The 26,151-nt window shown below is 41.5% G+C and overlaps 1 protein-coding gene across 2 annotated transcripts in view; it reads right to left on the bottom strand.

Annotated features, from left to right (window-relative positions):
- Positions 1–26,151, bottom strand: part of IL1RAPL2 (interleukin 1 receptor accessory protein like 2) — a 373,876-nt gene that overhangs the window by 81,950 nt on the left and 265,775 nt on the right. For both annotated transcript variants that reach the window (XM_085319646.1, XM_085319647.1), the window contains one exon: positions 22,644–22,718. In XM_085319646.1, the coding sequence (XP_085175772.1) occupies positions 22,644–22,718 (75 nt within the window). The remainder of the gene's footprint in view (positions 1–22,643; positions 22,719–26,151) is intronic.

The following is a 26,151-nucleotide window of genomic DNA, read 5'->3' as shown; positions in this document are numbered from 1 at the left end:
GTATTAAATTGAGTAATGCTGAGTTATGTAACAGGAGAATTGAAAAAAAAAAAAAAAAAGGAAGTCTATATATAGAAATACTGGTAATCTATTCAGCACTCATAATTAAAGGACTAATAGTCCAACCCTCTAAAGCCATGTCTCACGAGCATTCAAAAGCCGAGCCCTCCGCCAAGAAACCCGAGCCGGTGCCGCTTTCCGTGGCGGCCGGGCGCTCCAGAGGAGCTCGCTCCCTAAGGGGAAACTCTCGGAAAAGTCTTTCTGTCCTGCCTGAGATTGGTTTTGTTCTTCTGCTGCTCTGATGGCAGGATGTGTTTTGTTTAGTTGCACAAACCACAAAATCCTGGGCCGATGGATGCAGCCGGGAGCGGCGGGCGGACCCGCGGGCGTACGGAAGATCCTGCGTGCCCTCCGGAGCCCCAACAGGGAACTCACGCCGGCTACGTGAGGATGCAGGGACCAAATGAAAACGAGGAGAAACCCCTCTTTTTACGATAATTTGATCCCTGAAAACATCCTCATCCCTGCGATTTTAGCCCGCCCACAGCGTGCCCCGAGGCGCCGGGTGCCCACAGCCTCCCTCGGCCGGCCCGGGGCTGTGCCGCTGGCTCTGCGGAGGCTGCCGAAAGCACAGCCGCGCACCCCGGGGCCGGCAAAAAGCGTGGGGGAACAGATCCGGCTGCCAGCTCCCCTGGGACGGACCGACTACGGCCTCTGGATCAACACGGACCAAGGGCATCCGGTTGAAGCCGGGCTGGGCTCGAGGAGACACCGAAGGGCTGAGACACGGAGAAAGCTTCTGGAGCGACTCGCGCCCCTTCCCTGAACGCTCTCCTCCGGCCCCAGAGCTACTCCGGAATCGGCTGTCACCCCAGAGCCGAAAGGGGAGGAACTGTCTCCAGAATTTTTCATTTCTTTGAACATTAATATCAATAGTTGAAAATAGCCAGGCGCCAGTACCGCATGCTCCCTATTCCTTATCTGAGCTGAAGTTAAGCAAAAAAGCGTTTGCACTTCCCCCTTCCAAAGGCCTTGCGAGCTGGCTGGGGAGAAGCACGAACGGGAACCTTCCCATTACTCCTGAGTGAGGATTATAGAGATGGGACTGTAAATAATATCAGAACTATTGAAATGACCTGACAGGATAGTAAGATTTATTTCACAGTTTATCTGAACACTTTTGCGAGCAAGACGATGGAATGGAGCTTGAGCATTCAATTTAATCCCTTCCTCCCCCTTTTTTTTTTATTGAGTCAGGAGACGTTTAAAGAAATTTATGTAGCTGTTTGAAAGTCAGAATTTTTTAATAAGTGACACAGAAAAAGAGATTACAGTGAGGAAAAGACGCAGGTAACACAATACTGTACATAAGACAGAAATGGCTTTGCAATGACTTTTCCTATGAAGGCGAAGGGACAGATGATATTACTTTTTGTGATTTATCCATTCAGTTTTCTTAGTCAACATCTGCGTTTGACTAGCAGAGGAAAAAAGAAGCAACACAGGACAGGTTGGGAACCTCACTGTGGAGATGCAATAGATGGTGCAGAACTTCCCAGGGGGCAGGACATACACGTACGAATATATGCAAGAGACAGTGATTGGGCATGATCAGCGTATACAAACTGGTCCAAAAGCAGAATTCACGTGGACACATGAACAACAGGGGGAAATGCTGTTTCTGCCAGTAGCAGTTTTATCCTCACTTCTCTAGGGCCAGTATTTCACCTTCAACCTCGAATTCCCAGCCTAAACAATACAGTGAGGATAGCTGCTGACAGAGTTACACGACTGCTTATGCAATATGCTTTCAGGATTGTGGGAACCTCCATTTAGAAACAAATTTCTCACTCTGAATCTTGACTTTTTTTCCCTAGTGCAAGAGATGATTTTAAAATGCCTAAAAAGTCAAGTTTGCAGTATCTGCCCTTGTTCACTTCACATTTGGTGTTGATATCCTAATTAAAAATATCCTAATTAAAAATTCATCTCAGTTTTAAACAAATGGAGAACAATTTGGATTTAAATCTCATGTAACTGTAGTTTTAAATCCTTACTTGCAAGTAAAATACCATATTTATGCAGAAACCTGTTTCAGAGCTTCTTCCAAGCTTCTGCATGAAGCAGAAACAACAATAATTCATCTCTAAAAGACAGCTGAAATATGCAGAGCTTTGAATTGTTTTAATATTGTGCACATGGGATTGGTGAAGAAAATTAAGTGCCTTATGCCGCCTGGTTGTATGTATCAGATGGATAACAATAAAATAGAAAACAATCATTTAGAACCCTTTAAGGACCATATGCTCAACTTCACAGGCAATAATCAACTATAATACTTCATGATTCAAGGCAAAGAACTGGAGAGATAATCCTCACTCGTTATAAAGATGGTTACATAATACAACCATACAAAACTCTTGCTGCCCTATTTGTGGCACTGCTTTGAGCATTCCTGAAAATACACATGGATACACAGACTCATCCTTTTACATATACCCAATACAGATTAATTTAAACAGTCACACATACTTGCCAATAAATAAATAATAGACAGAGGAAAGAGTCCTTAAAAGGGTCTGCTGTGAATTTCAAAGTAATCCAGGCAGGTTTCAGGGAGTATTAATGTGGCGTAGCTGCCAGTGTTTGAATGTAATTGAACAAAATTATTCAGGCTTTAATAAAACATATACATCTGAGTAAAAGGCCAGGAGAAGAAATATCCTATTTATGCATCTCCTTTTCAGGACAGATCTCCTGGGGCTGGATGTTAAGGGGAGACATTTCCTAAATCTCTCATTTTTTTCTTTAGATCCTTTCTCCTCCACCAAGATCTTTTTGTTCTTCTGTTCTTCCCTTCTGACAGTCAGAGTCTTTCTGCAGCCTTCTGCTTACTGTTTATCTCTGCCTATCTTTCTGCTATTCCTTTCCCACCCACTCCCTCGATGGCTTTTTCTTTCCTTCTCTTCAACCCCTGCCCCATACCTTCTTGGATCTCCTAATATCTCTCATTTTCTCTCTCTCCTGATGCCACATTGCTCTCATTCCTTATTATCTCTCTTACAGGCCACTCATTGCAAAAGAATTAAATTCTCTCAGAGAGAGCTGGTGGGGAAACCTCCTTGGAGTCCCTGACAGAGACAAGGTCATAATGTTGCCAGCTTTGGTATTTTCTAGAGGTTCTCAAACTAGTTGACATCTTAATATTGCCCCAGAACTCTCTGCATTGATGGGCTAGGATAATTTTTACTTTAGGACAAATTTCTCCTGCCTCCTATCAATTTCATGATTTTTAAAACATCATTATGATTTTTTGAGATGCTACTGTTCTAATGCTTAGCATTTGTGATTTGCCATGTGAATCAAAGCTTATTTATTCTCTGGGTAGCGTGAGGAAACAATGACAACCGATATAGGTAAACAGAGGGAGATGCCAGAAGCAAGTTGAACCATAGTTATGAAGGTCTCTGAAGAACAAAGGTATGAACTGACCAGCCGCTGTCTTCATGGTTGGAGTTGCAGGTTATATTTAACTGAAATCCCTTTCAAGACTGTTAAAAACTGGATGGTATATAATCATTAAGATTGAATTCCTCATCATTGGTTCTTCCTCTTTTGGGCTGCAAGAATTCCAGTAAAACATACAATTTATGGCCAAGATAGCAATGGATGTAGGATGTTCTGGGCCTATATAACAACATAATTGCTTTAATTTATAGTGATCTTTAACAATAGCAACTTGGTCATAATGAATTATCCCTTTTGTCTGAATATCCGGTGATTCTGCATTGCAGGCAAAGGGACAAGTTGTTAGAAAAAAGACAAGGGCTCTACTAAACTTTGCATCATTTTCTCCATCTGATGTGAATTTTGAGAATTGCTAGAGTGCTACTTGGAAAGGGAGCAACTCATGTTGGGCAGAGTCCATTTGAAGCCGATAAAATTGGGTCATTAAAAGCCTCTGGATAAAATATCAGGTCCAGATTTGCTGATTTCCCTGGGAGTTTGCCACACTATCGAAAATTTGGTTCTTCATTTCTGAGAAATTGAGAGAAAGTGTATTTCCTCCAAAGACATGAAAGACAGTGGTAACAACTATACGTTAAAAAAAAATGTCACAGCCTAAAACGCAACAATTAAAAGTCAAGGAAAAAGGTGCCCATCTATCTATGAGCATTTGGTTTTATCACAGTATCTCAGGACCTCAAGTTGCAGACTGCAGTAAATTCATCAGCTATGAGTGAATACATCAGTTCTTGGTATATGAACTCATCTTTCAGTAAAAGAGACCAAAATTGAGGTTTACTAAACAGGATAAGGTTTTACATATTCCTTGGCAAACCACAAGATTTATACATTACTTTTTTTCTGGTAAGAGGTAGAATCAGATTATGCACCCGTATTTCCTTGGGAGTATCTCCAACAAATTTTCTTTTCGCATTCTTTCCTTCATAAAATATAGAACTGAGGGAAAAAAAGGAGGTTGTTTTGAACACTAGAAACAGCTCACTTTCACAGTCTATTTTCCTCTCCTATATTAAAATGATCCAAAATGGAATTTGCTACCAGAAAATCAGGCCTAACTGCATTACACAACAACAACTTCTGGAATCAAATCCCTCTTTGCAGGCGTTTAGGCATATGTAACTACAGCTCAGCTCTTTATTTATAGAGAAAAAAAACCAGAAATAGAGTCTGCACATAAAAAGCTAGCATAATCTAGTATTTGTTATGTGAAAACTCAGACCATCAAAGGAGGTTATTAAAACTATATATTACCTCAGAATTTCTACATACAAACATCAACAATCAATGCTAAGAACAAAAAGCCATCTTGGACTATAAGATACCTTTATCTTATTGTAACAATATACCAGGGATTGCACCTGCGTAACTATTTCAAAAAAGCAGAAGATGCTTATTAATTCATACCTTTGCCACACAGGTGTCTCCACCTCTCAAACATATTCTGGTTCAACCAGAAAGAGAACAGAGCCTGGACTAGGCTATTTTCCCTTGTGTACTGTTCCTCTGCACATGAAACTAGTAAATAACAGGGCATCCAACAGAATTACAATTTTAGACAAGGAATCTGACTTTGGCCATGCACTGAGGCGTGTGGGGCTGAACTCTGACAAGTCCTGTTTACTTCCAAAGGGCTACAGATGCTCACAGCATTTTCAAAATCAAGTCACTTATATTATTACAGACTCGAGTGCTTGACAAGGCAGCCAGGATCTTTGCAGATAGTAAAGGCAGAAGGAGCCACCACAATCTCCCACTCGGAGCTCTCCATTATCAAATTTCAAAATTCCCTCTACATGGAATTCACAGACTAAGCTATTTAGCACTGTGTTGAAAAGGAAGACACAGTTCCCAACTCTTTCCCTTGCCTCAGCTTTTGTTACGGGTCTTCCTCAAATGCTCTCCAGCTACTCAGCTTCCTTGGAGTGAGAACAGCCAGAACTGGAAACCAAATTCCTGCAGGGATCCCATCAAGATGTCACATACAAAAGTGTTCTTTCCAGGCTCATCTATGAGGGTACTTTCCAGGGACTATTTTAGTGCTCCTGGTCACAGTACCACTCCCTGAAGCACCTCCAGGCAGACCACCTCATCCTTTTTGTGTGGCCTGCACCTCATGTCCTTACAGGGGCGAGTAATTTAGCTGCACTGAGGTGCCTGTTGTCTTGTACATCCGTGTTACTAAGTCACATACCTTCACTACTTCAGTGGTAATTCAGGAGCAAAGATTTCATTGCTATAGACTTCTGAGGTTTTTAGTAAAGCACTCTGCTCCTTTTCCCAATTCTTGTCCGCAGTTCTTGCTTACATACTACAAGCTGATTTGCTGCATCATTTTTGTCAACACTGAATGTGGCTCCTTTAAAGCTGCTTTTACTCATTTTGCATTTTGTCACAGGCAAGACAACCACAACCTTTCAGCAATGCTGATATCAAAAAGAATATCGCAATGCAACGAAGTGGCCCAATACTGTTGGCCTTTTGGAAGACTTGGGAGGACAGGGTCCTCTCTTTTGTCCTTCTTGCATGTCCCAACTCCCTTCTAGCCCCACCTCAGCCAGTGTGGCTTCCCTTGGCGGCACAGACAGGGTGAGGCAAGATCAGCATGAAGCATCACTAGATGCCAACCCACAAGGGAAGGAGCCAACCCACAAGGGAAGGAGAGTAGAAGCTATCGAAACAGGTAGAGCTAGCAATCAATGGCACCATCCAGATGTTTCACAATAACAAGACCAAACGACGCTATGGAGACTTGCCATAAAATGAGTTCCCTGGGCCACAGGAGTAGCACGCAAGAGGGACTGTGGATACAAACCTCCTGCCTGGCCATCCATGCTCCCTGAGGAGCGGCAGAGTCGCAAGGCAGCTGAAGATGCAGTCCTACCTTGGCATAACCTCCTCCTGGGATCCCCAATGGCTTGGCCTGCTTTGTCACCTCTCCAGGGAGAGGAACACGGTGAGCAGGATAGGGACGAGAGGGCAGGTCCTTCCCACTGTGTGGAAGGAGGGTAGGAGCATTCACTCCGGTCTCTGGCAGCCACGGAGACCGAGCACAGCAGCGCTTGGCGCAGCTGAGAAGGGCCACGTAAGGCAGCAGAGAGCACGGCATAAAATGAAGCGTAGGCATTGTAATATTATGATAGCATCGATGACAAATAAAGCTGATATATTTCTCATGTTTAGAGGGCACTCACTGGTTCGGGCTTCATACAAGTTTGCCAAACCACAGGCCTACACCTGCTTAAACTGCAGCAGCTTTGAGCGTTCTGGCCTGTGGCTCCTTGCCTGTGAGGACAACGCTAACACATACACCTATTTTTAAGGGCATGGTGTATTAGGGGGGAAGTTTTAATGCTGAGAGTGCGATTCCCAGCTGGCCACCCCCAATTTAACACAGAGAGACATAGTAAATGGCTCACCCCCTCTGCCGCTGCAGTACGGTGGTCTGCAGAAGCCCCGACCCATTTGCAGCCTGCTCTGCCCTGGCTCAGGCACCCAGACTCTGCCTTCACCAGAAGGTGCTTCCAGGCTGGCAGAAGCAGCAAAAGCCACCTCTGACAGACTGCTCCTCCTTTCCTCGTCTGCACTCCTCAGCCACTCTAAATAGGTTATAAACATGGATTTTAACACTGCTATAATGCAAATTATTCCCACCAGATTTCCATTCCATTACTGACTAGGTTGAATTAAAACCCATAAATGAGCCATTCGCTTTCGTGTTGTTTATTAGCCAGGATTGTTGCATGGGTGTGTAAGCAATTAAAAAAATCTCTTTATTTTCCCTGATGGCTTGATTAACTTTGTTCTCGGTATCTTGATTTTTTGCTCGAAGAGTGCTCATTTGTTCCCTTTCCACCTGTCTTGTTTGTTGCTAGTTTAATGCCTGCTGAACTACCTCACTCATTCATCTTGGACTGGGGCTTACAAAGTCTCCGGATAAGAGAAGTTTCAGAGTCTCAAATTACTACTGTCGAGGGGGCTGAGCTCAAAGAGAGGCCCCTAGAGTCCGTTTTCATAAGGAAAGCATACATCTTTGGAACATATTTACCAGGGGAAACATCCAAAAGCATAAGAGAGACAGCACTTCTATTCACTTTGCCCAGTCTCCCCAAAGTGATCCTATCGGGAAACCCGACAGGAACCCACCCCCCTCTTGGCATTAGGCTGCTTCTAATTCAAAAGGTTGCAAACTAGCATGTCTTAGTTAGCCACATCCACAGGACATTACTGGCTGTCTAGGGGCTTCCGGCTGCTTCCAGAAGTGAAATGGTTTTGTTTAAACTGTCCTTGAGCTAATCATCTGTTTAAAAATCACCACCAGCACCAACACCCAAAGGAAAATCAGAAGGAGCCATTTCACTAAAAGTCTCTACCTCTAGAAATGGCTCAGGGCATGAAAAGAAATTCCCCATATCCACAAAAAGGCAGAGGCCAAAACCACAGAGTTGTATGGTCCTTTATATACCACTTGGACCCAAAAGACAGGCTGTGCCCTCTCCCCAGACCTCTCCACTCTCAAACCTGCCAAAGGCCAGGAGCACCAGAAGATGAGAGGCTGCGAAAGAGCAGCCCACAGCAGGGAGTGCACCAGGAGCTCATCGCAAAGGAACTCGCGCAGCTCAGCCCTGACTCCTTGGGCACTAGTCAATGTTTTATTAGCATGCATGCACGTCTGTCTTTTTTTGGTCTTTTTTGTTATTCCCATTTGAAACACAACTAGACAACAAAAACACAAAAGGCTTTATACATCATACCAAATGGTTTTGTTTTCCCAAGGTTAACCGCAGTACGATCAGCTGATACGCAGAACAAGAACTAACAGTTCTCAAGAAAAAAAAAGTAAAAAGAAAAATCACCGAGCTTGATGGTACAATTGTGTTTTCTTTTTGTGAACATCTAAGAGAAGTATTCATTCATATTCTGAATAGGAAAAGGGAACCGAAACAGGTGGCCTATTACTAGATCCATTAAACAAGAGATTTATGCATTACATATCCATCTTGAGGCAATTAGGCTGATCATTTCTTTTCCCCTTTTATGGCTTCATTGAAAACTTCTGGCAATAAAGCAATTAAAAAGTAACTATCCAAGCATTTATCTGTGATAAAGCCGACCAGTTTCTTTTCACCAAAAAGAAGCTGCTTAACTTTCCATCCTTGAGATGTACAAATTTGAAGGCAACACTCATTGTTAAAGACAGCGACATAACACTGCCATTGTCTGAAGTCTGAACGCTGAATTACAGAGTATGGACTTGCAAAATCATTGTTTACTTTCCTTTTTGGAAAATGATTCTTTTAAGCTTGACTTTAATGTCACGCGGCATTGGAACCACAAACAGAGAAACAAAGCTGCCGTAAAATCCAGGTCTTGAAGGAGCAGCCTTGACTTGTATGTGCCATGGGTAAACCGGAGGGTTTCTGCAGACACTGTCCTGAGCAGTGAACACAATTTACAAGCAACAGTGATTTTTAAAAATCAGCTTGACCTTACACATGGAGCTAATCAGATGCTAGAACATACAAGATGGCTGCACAAAAAGATGCAGGTGCTGCAAAGATAGTTTTGAGGTGCTTCACCTGAGAAGTGGAAGTTGAAACTCCAGCATAGACTGACAAGCCCCACAGTCTCTTTTTCCCTGAGAACTGATGGCAGAAAAAAGTATTTGTGCTAAAGGAGAAAGACTGGAGTCATCATTAATCTCCAAAACCAGTCCAAATTTGTAGATTCTTTCCTATACTTAACTACTGAAGAAGTCAAAGTTACAGCTCTGTTGCCAATTTAGATAATCCAAACTTTGGGCATATGCTGACTACGGAGACTAACTGATGTAATTAATACAGCTGTAAGCACACGCCATGCTTGCAAGAATATACTTAAGCATGGCCCTGAAGTAACTCTTTTGAAGTTTTGGGATGAAGTAAGTGCTTGCTCATTCTCTGTGGCAATGACCTCATTTACTTTAAGGAAGGATGCGTGGAACTGTAGTGTTGGAAATCCTTTGGACCAACCCCTACGTGGAGTCAAGCTCGCACCAAAGTTCCCCAGAGCCAAGCCTTATGATACCAGAAGCTATATGTGACAGCTCCTCTTGTTTGGCTCACTCACTAGTAGAAAACAAGTGCAAAATGACTAAATTCAGCTGGCTTTCATGCTTGAAAAATTTCTAGCCATAAACCCATGCTTAGTGATTTTCTTGTATTCCTTAAGAGTCATAAATACTTGAGGGCTTGATCCATGACCTAAGGATGGAATTCAGAAAGTTCCCATGACTTGAGGGGACTAGATGATTAAATCCATCTGAACTACATTCTTAGTGATATATGCTAATGAAAAAGATCACAAGGGTACATAAGAAGCAAACATCTATTGAATGACATTTTAATAATTTGATTACAGATTTAAATTAATTGCAATTAAATAGTCTAGAGAAAATATAGAGGAAGAAGATGACATCCACTGCCAAATTCACCAACAGCTTTGGTTTTTACCATCAGTCTAAATCTTCTTAAATCCTCCAGCTTCTTAAATCATAACACAATAGATCCTGACCCAGGAAGGGTGTGGAGAGGTTGGGGTAGTCCATCCCTAACCCCCAGGGCTAGGTCAGCTATTACTAAGTCAGCAACACTTGTATCCTTTCTTTCCGCAGCCACCCTGAATAAATGACTATGTAGTCAGCTCTTCACTGCGCAAGAAATGAGCATTGGGGTGCTCCAGATAGCTGAAAATCCATTAGCATGGGTACTATGGGATATGAAAGACAACATTTGAAGTATAATTCTGATTATGTGCTTCTGAATAAAAGTCTAAATTGTGATCTGAATTGAATCTACAGTCACAAGAAACAAAAAGGCAAAAAACCTCAGAATGATATGCAATTCAGTCTAGTGATTTCTGGAGACAAAATTCATGTCTTCTGAAGTCTGGTAATTCTGTATATTCTAAGAAGCAGTGGGAACAGCCACATAACAACGCACAGGTCTAAACCATGCTAATAACAGTGGCATCTATAAACCAACTTCCAGGGTTGAATTCAGAGTAAGAGTAACAGCAGGACACATTGCAAAGAGAGCACTTGGCCTTGGTCTAGCCTACATGGGATAAGTTAAAGTAAGTTCTGGAAGCCATGCAACAGTTTGTGAATGATGGATGAAATGAAAAATCCCCGCTCCGTGCACAGAGAATAGCCACCTCCCATCTGTGCCACATCACTTACTTTCCAGGCACTCAATATGCAACTTTGGTGAGAGACATTCAGAAAGTCCCAGGGAGCCTTGATGTCTCAAAAATAAAAACAGAACATTGCAATATTGTCCCAGTACTTCAGCAGGTTTTATTCAATTTTAATTTTATTTTTGCCTACCTCTATCCAGTGACCTGCCTTGTCACTGCATATTATGAACTCAAAACACAGACAACTGCTGCTGCTGGTCATGCAGTTATAAAACAACTTTAAGGGTCTAGTTGCTTCTTCTCTCACTAAGGAGATAATATACATGCAGTGAAAGTGTGCTCTTCTTTGAAAATGGAATGAATGAAAAATCAGTGAATCTATCACATTGATTAATCAGAGGCCACAGAACCACATATTGTTTTCCCTGTACTGAGTGGGCTGATTTCTGTAAAACAAATCAAACCACTACAGTTTGGATCAGCTTCTAGTGATCCAACTCGTCACTATCCACAAACTGCTGGGACAGGATTAGCACAGAGGAGGAAAGATTTGGGAATTGTCTTGCTAACATGCAACGCAAGTCGGCTTTACAAAATCTGCTGCAAGGTTCAAGTCACAGCTTTACTTTTGCTTGTTCTCCAATAACATAATTATGCCGTATCAGGTTACTGGATCAACTACTTCATTGCTCTGGAAAGGTTAACACTGTATACATCTTGTTATTTCATTGTCTTGTCTCTTCAGTTCCTAACTCCTGCCCACTTGCTGGTATCATTAATATTACTTCTAATAACTGTAGCAGATAACATACTACTTAGTACAAGCGTGGGCAGAAGTCAGAAAGAGGTGCTTTACTTGTGTCCAAGTACAATGGCCTCTAGTTGTAAATCCATTAGGAATGTTTAATGAGAAAAGCAATAAAATAGTTTAATAAGTGAATCCACTTAAGCTGCAGCTGTATAGTTAGGAGCAGGGCATGAAAGGAAGAGAAAAGGATTAGCTCTATCTCCACTATTACTCCCACTAAGCTATCTTCTGCAATGGAGAAGGTAGGATATCATTTAGAGATTACATAGTGTAATATACTTTTATTTACTCTTTCATTAGCATTGTAAGGGTGCTGGGTACAGCTACAGGACTTTACATTTGGACAGTATTTCCTACTAGATGTAGATAGATGTAAACTCCACTTTAAAGACAGAAAATTTTACCTAAGAACAACACTGAAAACGTAAGTCTTCACTAGTGTCCATGTACCAGGCTCAACTCAAAATCCGCAGCCACTGCAGGGCTTGTATTTAGCACACTGGAAATGAGTGATGAGATATCTGCACAAATCAACCACCCAGACTTGTTTTAGCTGACAAGGTATAAGGAAAACATTTCTATTAAGAAGAAAGCTCCTCTAAAGCATATGACCAGAATCCAACCCATTAAAATGTTTTGGGAATTTTTCTGGATTGCTCATCTTGACCCAAAGTAACAGTGACACCCACCCAATTCTGAAAGAGTGGAAATGCCATTGGTGCTACACTGATCCATCACTGATTACCACTTCAGCCAACATTGTATTTTAGTATCATCTAACTCTAAAAATGCTTTTACTTTTTATGTATGTACCAAAAGTCTGACTGCTCTGGTTGCCTGGAAGGGAGGGCGAGACTGTCTTCCCACAGACTTTCTATTTTCCACCAATTCCCTCAAAAGGGATATTAAAGGTCAAGAGTAGAGTGGGTAATTCCCATCTCTGGGTGGGAAATGAATCAGACAAGTTAGGCAACACAGGCTTTCACTGATTAAGAAGGATGCTATATTCAGGTAGACAACTGGCCAGAAACAGATGCTATTTGTGGGCATAACTGAGCATTAACAAATTGGCTGTTTATTAAAACAGGTGTTTGTGGGGCCTCACATGCCTGACACTGCAGATGTGGCAATCTGCTGAGTGATCAAGTTAGAGTATCAGTTTCCTTCTCAGTTACACTTATGCTTCAGCTGATTTGATGAAGGAACTAAATTAGATTCAACAGAGTCAGCATCAGCTTTGAAAACTGATTATTTCAATCAGGGATATAGCAAGGAAATACAAGTTTTTATATATGCCAGCTGTTCTGCTGCCCACTTTTGATCTCAATCATTCATTATTGTCTGGTTAAAAAAAAATCTGGTCAAAAAAAGTTTCTCGGGCTTCTATTTTGAAAGCAATCTTCCAGAATTCCCAAAGATACAGACCAAATATACTCTCAACACCACTAAGAATGGGAACACACACACCTCAACACTTCACTTCTCTTGCTCTTTCATGAATGTAGTGACACCAGGAGAGCGATGATGTCCCAGACTGACACCCTGCCAGAGACAGGGCAGCAACATGGCCTGGGTCACTAGTGAGACCACATTTACTTCCTTTGCTCCAGGAGACATCATGATTACTTCTCCATTTATCGAAAACACTAATGAAGGGTGCTACTTCATGCAGATCAAAAACATTTTTTCTACATCAAAGTACCCCTAGCACTGAGATGCCCATGGCAGTTCATTATGTTTTCCTTATGAAACAAGCTGTTTTCGCACTTCTGTTCATAATTTAGACCCTCAGCTCCTCCCCACTCATCTTTTAATCCTCATGATGCCAAAAGCCAGCACATGCCTGTATTTCTGATAAGAGAGCTCCCAAAATACTTAGTGATACTTCTGATGGACTTTTGAGACTGTTAAGGAGGATCACTATACCACGATTTAAAAAGCACTGATCGGCACAGACTTTCCCAAGAGCTTGCTTAATCATGAGATTTCTGTCATTTTAATTAACATAGGCTTAGAAGCTAGATGAGTGGAATCTCGGAAGGGGGTTTCAGTGCTTGAGACTGTAGGTAAATAAACACGGAAATGGCATCACAGGAAACAAGACAATGATGTGTGTGTGTGTGTGTATTTATACACATACATACACATGCACATACACATTTATGAGGTATTTGTAGGGACCTAAGCCTTACATAACACAGGAAAAAAAATCTGAAGGCCTCCAGGTGCCTTATAAGGATGGTTTTGTAAACACATTGGAAAACACCTCACTGCACAGTTGGCACAAGACATTGTACACAACAGGTGTGAAAAAAGTACCTGATAGAAATTTAGCACAGAAAACATGTCTGCAGATTTCCAGGGAGGACCTATCAGTCTCTTTTCTAAAAAAGCTACTCTAAAATAATCCAAGACTACCATGCCTGTTTTTACACACTGGACACTAATTTGCCAGTGAATTTCCTATTCATTTTATAGGCAAACTATGGTGCATAATCCCTTAAATGCCTGCTAAAAATTTAAATATTTGAAATCATGAGTTCGTTTAGGAGCCTTGTGCGTTAAGAGGCCCTTAATAAAATAGAAGTCAGGCTTCTAAGGGATGTGCCGGGTCGTGTGGTACTTGGGATTGAAATTCAGGAACCGAGCACAGCTGTATGTTTGCCTGCATCTGAACAAACCGCTCAAATGTAAACATCCCTTCTCAGAGGCAGCGTACCTGTGCTGCGAATAACAATTTGATCTCTACATCATTCACTTTGCCAGATGATATTTCAAAAAGCTAAACTGCAATCCTAAACAGAAGTGTCTGATCAGTGATCTTCAGCACGGTTGATTTCTTACTGTTAAGAGTATAGCCTCTACAACTTAGTCTCCAAAGTGAGTAAAGCATAAAAGCCAGATGGATTCAGACACAATTAAACCACAAATATCTGTTATACATAAATAAAAACTCTGCTTACTCTGTCACAGAATGGTTGAGGTTGGAAGGGACCTCTGGAGATCATCTAGCCCAACCCCCTTGCTCAAGCAGGGTCACCTAGAGCATGTTAGACAGGATTGCATCCAGGTGGGCTTCAAATCTCTCCTGAGAAGGAGACTCCACAACCTCTCTGGGCAACCTGTCCCAGTGCTCTGGTTGTTATGCATTCACTTTATGTGGGCAAATGCTCAAATACTCCAGCAAAACAGTTTTCTGCCTGGAATGTTTATTAATATCAAGAATTTGAATGATAGGCTGCAGAATATTTTCTACAAATTTGATTTCAAATTCATCAACGCAGATCAGGAAATCATTAAAAAGAGTTAACAGTAATGTAATCAGGAACCAGAAGTCTTCATTTGATCAGCCTGGCCAATCAAAGCAGTTTTACTTTTCAAATCCTGCATATTCAAGGCTTCACAACAAACTATTCAAAACGGTGCATCAAGCCCAGAACCCTTTCTAAAATGTATTTGAATAATTCAGGAAGAAAGATTCATGTGGACACTCTTTCCCTTCAAAAGAAGAGAGGTAAAACTCACTGAATAAATTATTTGCCACTAATTAATTATTCACTCAGCTCTAGTCACTGGCAGTGAAACAGTAATTTTTTAAACAAATGACTGCATCTTTTTAAGTAAAGCACTTAAATGCTGAACTCAAACTACTCAGCTTGTTCAGAGAAATTAGCAAAGAATTACATAAAACCTGACCAGCAATGCATGTAGCGCTATTTGCAAACTACATAATTGAGTCGCTGGCGGTGTATGCAGTTCATTTAGATTAAAGCCTCTTCTAGATTTAAAACGATATTTACTTATATGTTTTAATTAATAGATTGTGCAAGTCTATCAGCAGAATTTGTATATGAGCAATAAAAAACATTGCTCAAACAGTTGCACGAAACTCTACACACTTGAATAAGCACTGAGGAAATCTCAAGGGACGTTTTCATGGCTAATCTCATTCACTTCTCATGGGACTGGAGCCAACTATGTTAAAACTGGTGCACTTTGCATATAATATTAAGTAGATAACAAGAACATAGCCAATACTAGAAAGCTACAGTCATCATTTACTTTGAGGCTGCCTTGTTAAACTAAAAACATGTTAGAGAACAACACGCCTCTACTGCCTTTGCACAGATCACTGCTTTACATATTGCTGCTTTCCAGCTGCTTGCAAGTACTGAGAAGTCACGTACCATGTGTTTTTAGCAGACAGTAAAGGTATCTCCATTTCTAGAGAAATCTTACTTTGACCTTCTTTCATTTGGACCTCCCTGGTCTGACATGTCTAACATGAGAACATTAGATCCATCTGGTTGTAATGGTCAAAGTTCACTTCCATAATACAAGCTATTAGTTTCTGTAAGATAGAAATTTAGACAAAGAATACTGAACATGAAGTTTAGAGCAAAATTTATCAAATAACAGGTTAAAAGCAAAGATTTGGTAGGTAGAATTTGACCTCCTTTCTTTTGATGGCAAGGACTACAACAGCTCTGACTTTTGTAGCCTCTAAGATCATGCCATTATAATTTTGAAGTTTTAAGAAATAAAAGTTATGCCACCACTCTTCACTTGCTCCACTGTTGTGCTTGGAAGAGAATATGAAGCACAGATTTATTATTTTTCAGTGAAGAAAGAAACAAAAAAAAAAAAATCACGAGAACAGTTACTGCAGCCTTTCACCCCGGCTGCCCAGGGAGAAGAGCAGTGCCACGGGCGCCCCTTCGCTGCGCTGCCCGCTCGCTCCCTCTCGCCACCAGCGCGGCCGTAAACAAGTGCTGCAGCAGGCCCAGCAAATCACAGAATGCTGAAAAGGTCAAAACAGTGCTGCCGGACGGCTCTACCCTGTAATTTATAGAATATATGAGGCATTCGCAGCCTCATAACTCATTCATATGACAAACACTACAGAGTGAGAATAGAATGGCAGAACATGAATCCCTTTCAGTGACAGTGTTTCTAATAAGCATGAAAAATGGAGCAAACTTTGCCCATTTTATTACCGGCCTGTGCTTCTTTCTTCTGGTACATAAATACTGCCTGATTTTCAATGCACAATGTTGTATGTCTGCCAATTGTGTAGCCAAATGAGTCTGTGTTTGCATCTGGGTACAGACCCTGAAAGATGGAGACAGAGGAAGAAACATTGGTCAAAGCTTTCCCTAGCTGCAGACCTTCCTGCCCTTCTCAGCGGGAAGGGCCAGCTTCCTTTAAGAGGGTGCAGATAGTGCAAGGTCAGCAGGCAGGAAAACTGCAGCAGAGAAAACACAAAACAAAAACACCCCAGCTCTACAGCTCTTCTCCAGCAGCCTCAAACTGCTTTCCTATAATTAAATGATCTTTACTTCCAGTCCTGTAGGCTGAGCTTCGGTTTTCTGGAGACAAACTTGTGTCCACTTCTCAGACACAAGCCAAAGGCAGCAAATCTAGAAGATGGACAGGAGCTCCTTTAGTGAGGCTCAGTGCAGCTGCGTGCCCGTGGCGGCTGAATCGATGGTCCAGATTCATTAGGGACAGCTTGGTCCCAGGGAAGTACTGCAGATGTGCACCCTGGACACCCACACAAAACTGTCACCAATTTTAGAGGAAGTTTTAATGGTGCAAGACGATTTGAGCCATTCCCTGATCGTAAGTTAGCTTGTGTCCCCAGATGAAAGACTTTGAGGACATGTAAGACAGTACATACTGAGGTATTTATTCTTTCCTATTTTCTTGTAGTAAAAAGAACACAAGAAATCTATCTAAAGCATTGCTATTAGAAATGTAAATGTAAGGTTATCTGTCTGATATCAATGAATATTTTTCCTTAGAGACAGTGTAATCATGTCACCAGAGCATATATAAGATTCATCTAATAACCACTGAAATCAAAGCAAACAATAAATAAAGTTTATAGGTGTACAAAAGGAAAAGAATTCTGAAAGGGCAAAATCTCACTTTGAGATATTAGTGCCAATCACAGAGATCCCAGCAGGCATGAAATCATGGATCACTAGCCAGAATTTGGCTTTATATTTTCAAGCCAGTTAAAATAAAATGAAGTGTGCAAATAAACTGTTCTCTGCTTTGCTGCTGTAAATCTGGATTAACCACAGAAAAGCCAAAACAGCTACTGTGGATTTACACCAGCCAACCCACAGGTCCCAGCCTCAAGTCTCTACAGTACAGCATTTCACCATTTTCCCTGAGAGAAGCAGGGATATTAACACCACACCAAATTAGCACCAAAGCATTAGCTGTAATACACTTAGGGTATTTAGGGAACTGCTTCTAAAGCTGAATGTCAGACAAATTGTCTCTAATATTCCCTATAGATTAGTTAAAAAATGTAATAGATGCAAATCCTGCATCCCATTGTGCAAGCACATTAGGCTGAAATAGCAGTGGAGCCCTATACCCTGTGCTGCAGAGAAAGGCAGGTCATAAAGAATGCATCTTCAGATTTCCATTCCCCAGCAAGAATTGCTCTTTCAAGTGTTTTGTGCAGGAACAAGGCTTGTGGTGTTGCAGTCTGTGCAGCTGGGAGCAACTGATTTTTCCAGTGCAGAGCCTCTGGTCATTTACACTGGCAGTCTCTCATCTCTTGAAGGAAGGCAAATAGCATAGAGGGTTGGTACCTATGGGAAGAATGAGGATCTCCCAAGTTATCTATGGGAAAAGATGGATGCAATGGAAAGCCCTGGATGCCTGGAAGGTGTGGAGGAACTATGGCACAGGTCTTGGCTCAATTCTCTAGATAACAATGAACATCTATGTTAATTCTTTTGTTTTTAAGTAACACTTGCGCTACATTTCTAAGTAAATGTCTGAAAACAAAGCTGGTAACTAGTTTAAAAACAAATGGTACATAAATTTTATATTCAATTAATACACTGAGAGACATGCAAACATTCATTCTAGTCTCATCTAACTCCCACTCAATATTCATAAGGAAAAGACTGAATATTGCAATTACTGTTATGTTACGGAATTAATAGAACAGAAAATATTAGCTCCTGTTTAGATAGGGCATTTTTAGGCCTTTGGATACTATAAGGAACACATAATTGTAAGATACCAGCCACAGGTTAGTTCCATGACTCTGGAAGCTACTTATACACAGACTAGTCGAGCTACAGCTCCTAAGAGATCCTTAGTGACCCTTGTTCAGCCAAAAATCAGCAGAGCACAACTGTCCTTCCTCTCTTCCCTAAATGCCCATGGCCCTGCCAGGTTGCTTTTATACCAGCTGAGAGCTGCTGGGCAGCGTGAAAGTTTGCCACTATCCACACAAATCAGATTTTGGCTCCTTGATGCTGCCAGAATTGTGCAAGGCAGTTAGCTTGGAGGAGAGCCCTGCTCTGCAGTCACATGGCAGCCTGCAGCACAAGAGACAGGTTATCTTTCTGTCCACGTTCTCAAAGCACGGAGAGTGAACAAAGCTAGCTAAAAAAGAATTTTAAAAATAAATTAAGAAATCAGTAGAGCGATGCACCAACAAGCCATCATAAGATTGATAGCACAGCATGCTCCACTTACATTCAAAATGGCTGCATTGGACACAGACAATAGAGCTTTAAAACTTACTGCACAACAACCTGCAGACCACAGGCCATATATCTGACTGGTCTTTACTTTTTCCAATCACTTTGGGAGTTCTGTAGCCTCAGTGACAAGCCACGAACAATTCACACACGCTTAGGTTGCGTAAGGTCTAACAAAGCAACAAACACTCTAGAAACAAGGATCTTTCAATAACTACTTTGAATCACACTGGCACAAGCTTAATAAATTCACATTCATATCCTTACATGGGAAACAAGTCACATTTTTTGAGCAGAAAGCAAGGAGTTATGGTACAGATCTCTTCAAATGTAGCCTTAAGAGCCTTCCGTTAAAATCAGACCATCTCCTGGGCAGAACCAAATAACCACCATCAGCAGCAAGACTTGATTGTCCATGTTTTTGCTCATACATTCAAATTTGGGTTTAAGGGGTACCTTCTTCGGGAAGCAAATGCTATTATAAGATTAACCTGATGAATTTGCAGGAAATATTCTATACAATAAGTTATTTGTTCAAAGCAGGATACAATAAGATTAAGCACGCTGTGTATTATGCAGTCTAGTAGTATTGCTACCCCCTGCCTCAGTGCTAATAACCATAAAACAGAAAAGTGTGTGTGGAAAGGAAGCAGCAAATGAAAAATAAAAGTTATTTTCTAGGTCTGCCCAGAGATGAAGTGATTATCTGACCTGGCAAAGCATCTGTGACAATGAAATTGTTTTGGACTATTCCTCTAGTCCTCTGGGATGCTCTTTTGTTCTCTTCCTCATCTCTTCTCTTACACATGCTCTCCCCTCATCTCCATACCTCTAACATGAGCAACTATAGAAAACAAGAGAAATTCCAGTTTCTGCTTCTGTCTAACCTTGATAGAGTAGGTTGGATCTTTGTCAAATTCTAAAGAAAAAGTGAAAAAAAACAACAAAAAGATACATTCATGCCACCTAAGACGACCAAGACAAGCTCTGGGCCACGTTTGAAGCCTGAAGGGACCCTTTTATCTACCAGCAGTAGGAATCGAACATACCCCTTCTCATCTGAATCTTCCTACAAAAGCAGGAAGCCAAAAGGTGAACACTGAAGTCTGCAATCACATCAACTAGGAAGTTGCTTAAATAGTTAAGCCTCTGCCTAGGTCTAGGAAGGTACCACGTTCATTGTGCTAATCATTAAGGATAAAAAAAAAAACAGTAAATAACTATTAATTTGCTGTGGTTATAGAGCAAAGACTACCATGTCTCTAAAGATTAGTCTGCCAACGGAAGTCTAAAATAATCTCTTCAGAACAAGTAGATGGATTAAACTCCATTTCTTTTGAAGTTTAGTGGCACACTCACACCTGCATGACCACTGAGGAAGAGCAGGCGCACTGGCTGACTCCATGCAACCCTTTCAGATAGAAATCAAGGCAAAGTTTCTATCCAAGTACAGAGGAACAGTATTCTTCCAGAGCTACTTACTAGCTTCGCAAGATTTTTTTAAATAGTTTCACAGCAGATAACCTTACCCACAACTTGCTCACAGGACTTCCCCTTCTCCATCACCCAGCTGCTATCAAACAACCGCCTTTGCTACGCTGCCCGTCTGCACATCCGCAGGGCCTGCGGCAAACTCGGTAGGTCAGCGCGGCCCCCAGGCCGACGCTGCGGGGGACTCCCCCAACTGGGGGTACTTCCCCAAAAGGTTGCTAGCTCTAACTCTTCGCCAGTTAAAAATCAAAAGGTAAATCAATGAACTGAAACGTTACAGAAAAGTTCAGGGTCTTTCATAAATATTAACCTTATAGCATCGTCTGAATATGGTTTAGTGGCAATAAGCAAACTTATTACTGCATCAGAAAAAAAAAAATCGCCATATGTAAATGCCCTGATCCTAGGAGACACTAATGGATTCCATGCTAGAATATAAAAATCTAAGATTTATATTTGCCTCTAAAGATCTTCCAAAATCCTATTACTGAGGCATATCTCCAAGGAGAGCAAGGGCTTTATTTATTTATTTATTTTATTTATTTATTTTAAATCAAGTCTCTCTTTAATCAGGCAGAACAAAATGTTTTCACGTAGGGAGAAAGAAGAAATGCAGCACAAAAACAAGACAGTCCTAATGAAACAGAGGGACTTGGAAGAAGAAATGAAGATGGAATAAAAATGCAGGCAACAAAGGTACGCAGTCTTCTAGTACCTTTATTGCACAGACACATGCAGGGACAGCTTGCTCCCAAAGGAAATCATTAGAAAGTTGCCTTTTAAGAAGCTGGAATTGGAGACAAAATTCAGCCTTTTGGACTGATCCAAAGTTAGACAACTCCTGTGTTGCCTGTGATGATTATGGGGCCTCAGATCCTTTTTGTATTTTCCTCTTTTATGGCCAATTTGTGCACTCAGCTACAGACATGCGAGTCCTGTGAAGGTGAACCTGCACGCGCATGTATGCGTATGTCTGCAGAACTCATCTGGCGCTGGGTACTTCCCAGATCCATGGCTGTCTTCTCTGTGCAAGAGGTTACAACTCCTGAGTGAACTTGGCCATACGAGAGAGTTAGCTAAGCTCACAAATGATTCTTACGCTCGCCACAATTCAATCTCATCCAAGAATTCAATCCTCGTTTTTAAATGCTTCTGTAATTTACGTGTCTGAGGTGCTTTGCCGAAATTATTAAGCACCTGATTTAAAACCAAGGATGTGCCTTTACAGCTTGCTTAAGTAGGACCTCACAGTGTCATAAGAAAGGCTTTACCACTGTTACCAGCCCACTTGCATCTTTCATTCTGATCCTGCTTTCATTAAAAAACAAACAAACAAACAAAAACCCACGCTTTCCAGCACTGAAACCCAACCAACTTGGGTACAAAAAAAAAAGTCTTAGCACAGAATAAATAATCGATATCTGCAATGCATCTCTTGTCATTTAAACTCGTGATACCCCAGCCCTCAACAATAACTTCAATTCTGCCTCTCAAAATTAGAAATCTATTTTCAAGCCAAGGAGAAAACTGCTGGAACTTCAAAGTTGAACATTTCTCTCAGCACCAAGATGCCCCACAGTTCCCAAAGTCTGCAGAACTCTCTAACGGACTTTCTCAACGTGAGTGGAAATACAGGCTGTCAACTGAGATTCAGAGATACACAATCACAGGAGAAAGCGTAACAGGAGTGAGAAAAGCATACAAGCATTCTAGTCAAAAGCCCTTTCTAGTAAGCATTCAGGATAAACTGAAAATGCACTGTTTTCCAATAACTTTTAAGGGAATCAGCATTTCTTTTATGAGAATATTTGTCTTAGGGCAAACATCGACAGATCAATACAGCAGCAACATAGATACGTAGTTTTCTATCAATCAGACATTAATAAGAGCAGCAGCACTTTATATTTAATACCCAGTGTAACCAATTAGTACTGCCATTCCCCAGTGTTACAGAAGTTCATTGCCTTATATTGCCATGGCAGTAAATTCTACAGTTACAAATGAGAAGTTACGAATTGATTTGCATGAGGTAACAGTGCCACTAAACCTTCCGTGCTTCTTTCCATTTCCCCCATCTGCTACCAGAGTGGAAGCTTAGGATCTACTATTCCCAGAAGAGGACTTACCCAGCTGGACATCTATAACAGTCGGCTGGTTCTCCATGGGGAACAATGGCTTTGGAGGCTTGTCCGTGAGCAAAGCTAGAAAAGAAAGTGAGAAAAATGTGATTGAAAAATTGAGATAAATGACTGGATAAGAAAAATTCTTCCAGGAAAGCAATCGAATGTTTGCACACTTGATGGCACGTAAACATTTATTACATGATGTTGCTACTTTGGCTGTTACCCTGCCAAGGCAGTACTGTGTTCCTTGAAGGTGTGGAGGCCTAATGATTTGAAGGAAACAGGCTATTTTAAGAGATACATTTTTATTCAAAGTAAACTGAACTCCATTTCTGATTCTAATCTATACATATCTAGGTCAAGCACTGTAGATACTGATCTTGCAAAGCTAATGTACCTGACTGATCTGAAACATCAACCTAACTAGTCCAGCAACACCAGTCCTGATACACCTTAATGCTTGTTAAATTTAGTATTTAGATGCCAAAAAAAGCTTGCAGAGTTCAGCCTGAGTCCCAACAGCTTCGCACCTAGCTTACACTCCCACTCAATTCACATGCACCCTTCTCAAAACCTCCAGTGGGAGGCTTTGCCATCTATCTTCCCACATTTTGCTGTTCTGAGAGCAGAATGCAAAGCCCCAGCCCACTCCTTCCCAGGTGACCGCTTGAGCCACTAGAACTTATGACCATGCACAATACCACCATTAAGAAGTACAGCTACAGAAAACAGCTTTACAATGCAGTTTGAGCACTCAGGATCAGACTTCATAAATGATTTTTATAAATTGGAACTAGCTTGAAACAAATCACCAACTATCCCTGGAGATGGAGGAAACTGTTCTTGTCAAATATAGCACCCAGCACCACAATTCAGGAAAATTAAACATTTCAAAATTACTTAAAAAATTTCTCAGTTAAAAATCCCTGATAAGATTTATTTGATCTGAGTTTGTAAACTGAATCTGTGTTTTTCAGTAAGACTTGGCCAGAACTGCCCTGATCGCCTCTGCAGCCTCCGTGCCTCCTAGCTTGATAAGAAATGAGGCTACTCCAAGTTTTGTTAGCTCAGGCTGCGGGCCACCGCTGCCCACGCGGCCGGACCAAACAGAGCGAGTTCCTGCCCCGCACCGCGAGGACCCCCGTCCCAGCGCCAGCCTCAGCTCGGCTGCTGGTTCAACACACCCTCAGCAGGGCTTTAAAATAAGCCAGCCAAGTGGCTGGAGCAGAGGAGCAGCAACCATGTATTTCATTAACGTGGCTCTGGGAACCAGCTACCAAACAACAGTGGTGTAAGGCTGGGGGGAAGTTCAACCATTCTCACAGCTGGATTATTCTGCCACAACCGTATAGTTTGAGGAAAAGTCTTCAAGTCTCCCAGAAGTCCAAATGATGAACCGTATTAAAGTAGCACCTATTTGATTTTGCTTTACAGTTGATGCTTATTTTAAGCTTCTAAGTGATTTTCAGCACAACAATCCACTTCCTCAGTTCCATTTAAATGGAAATGGTCGCTGCCAGTGACCCGACAGTCATGCCTGGCTTAGCGCAAAGCACGCATTTCTGTAACCAAGCAGCCAGTAGTCAGCCTTTCAGATCAAAACCGCTTGTGTTTTAAGAAGGATTCCTTGTACTGTTTACTCATGAGAAGACCACAGGAATCTCTCAAGTGACTTAAGCAGCAGGCTAATAATACTAAAACCACAGGCAGGGCTCAGAATGAGAGATAAATAGGGAATTCTGTTGACAAGAACACAGCAGTGAAAAAAATGCTCATCCAACGCCAAGTCACAAGACTGACACAGAGGCAATACCAGGGCCACCTGTACAATCACATTATTTGGGGATTAGCTGGTGAGTAGAAATTTTCTGGCAGGAACAAATAATTAATTTTCTGTGCTAACGCACTTAAGTCCTCTGAATGTCATTAGAGGGTAAGAAGAAAGTAATGCCAATCTACACACAGAAGTATGGTTTAACTACTTCCTTTTAAAGGAATTTCAATTCTAACCAAAGTTGAAAATTCCTAAGAGTTTTAGGCATCAAACCCAAGGAACTCTGGAGGACATTCCACTTATTTAAGCAATGTACGTTTTTAAATTGCTGAAAGCTTTTAAGAGGCTCTTCCTCATAAAATCCCATTGCATGCAAGCAGAGATAGATAATACTTCAAGAGCTCCTCCACAAGTGCTTAAGTCAAACAGTAAGTTTCTTAACTAAAGTTCACCCCTCCTTTGACCAAAGCTCATTCCCAATATTCCAGGAAAACAGTCCATTCTCCAGAAAATCCTAATGCTCTGATATCCATAAAATTTCATGGGGGGGGGGGAGGAGAGACAAGAGGGTGATAGTTCATTTTCAGTACAGATTTTTTCATTTGCTGTGTATTGGAACTTTGCTTTTCTTATATTCCAACTCCTCATCGGAAAACCCCTGTCAATAAATACTAAGCCAATAATAAGAGTCACTGGAGTCATAAGAAGTGCCTTTTGGCTGAAAGTGTTTGCTGCTTTCTCTTTGCTTATGGTGGAAGATTAGATGTACTGTGGTCTATCCCTGGCCTCTGCTGAGGGGGAACCTCATCACTACAGTCACAGCCTGATACTGCTTTTCCACAATTTTGGTTTTGATTTCTTTTTTGATTTTTATATTCTCTAGGCAGGCTTCCTCAGAAGGCCTCCTGGAAAGGGACAAGAAAAGAACTACTGAAAAGGTAGTCCAAACATAGCAATATTCTGCAATAAGTGCCTCTGCACAACTGAGGTCAGTAACTTCATAACAGAACAAGACAGGAAAGCCCTAGCAAATACTTTTCAGCTTAGGAAGGATTCAGCCTCCTTAATAGGGTAACACAGTGGCCTGTGTCTAAATACAGCAGTACCCAGATGTCCAGCATAGAGAAAAGAGCATATTGCTGCTGGAGACTGTAGCTATTTGCTGCAGCTCCCTCATGGGCTTGATTCAAAGCATTCCAGCTGGGCATGGGCTCTTGTACCTCTCTGCAGAGTTTCACTTTTGGTGTATTACCCTCACTTTGCTTCTCTTCTTAGTCTTTCAGACTTGTGTTACTACACTGAGGCTTACCTTGTACTATTACTTTTCTTCATTGGTACTACATTCTACTCTAACTTCACACGCGCTGCAAGACTCTGAGAAAGCCGGCTGGAGCAGCTGCACCCATGCTGCTCCACAGCAGGTTCAGGCTTTTCTTCCTTAATGCTCTTTCATAGCTCATTCACACCTGCACCCTTCACAACCCAATTTGAGCAGGGCTTCCTCTCCCTCCTCCTTGCTTTACCTGCAGCCTTGGAATGTTTTTTTAAGTATGCTCATGGGTGTCAAATTCTCAGTAGTTACTTCGTGCCATATTGTTCTTGTAGGGTAATCATCCTAATGAACTGGCAGCCTGTCAGAGCTCTTTATGTAGGAGCTGAAACAGCCCAAAAGGGATTTTTGAGTCTAGATAGCAGTGGCTTGTTGGCTTTTCAATGTCATATGTGTTTACAGGACAC

The sequence above is a fragment of the Rhea americana genome, unplaced genomic scaffold, assembly GCF_003343005.1.
Source record: "Rhea americana isolate MKP2758 unplaced genomic scaffold, rheAme1 scaffold_6, whole genome shotgun sequence".
Taxonomy (NCBI): domain Eukaryota; kingdom Metazoa; phylum Chordata; class Aves; order Rheiformes; family Rheidae; genus Rhea; species Rhea americana.
The sequence above is the reverse complement of the archived record's forward strand: the minus strand, read 5'-3'. Positions and strand labels throughout refer to the sequence as shown.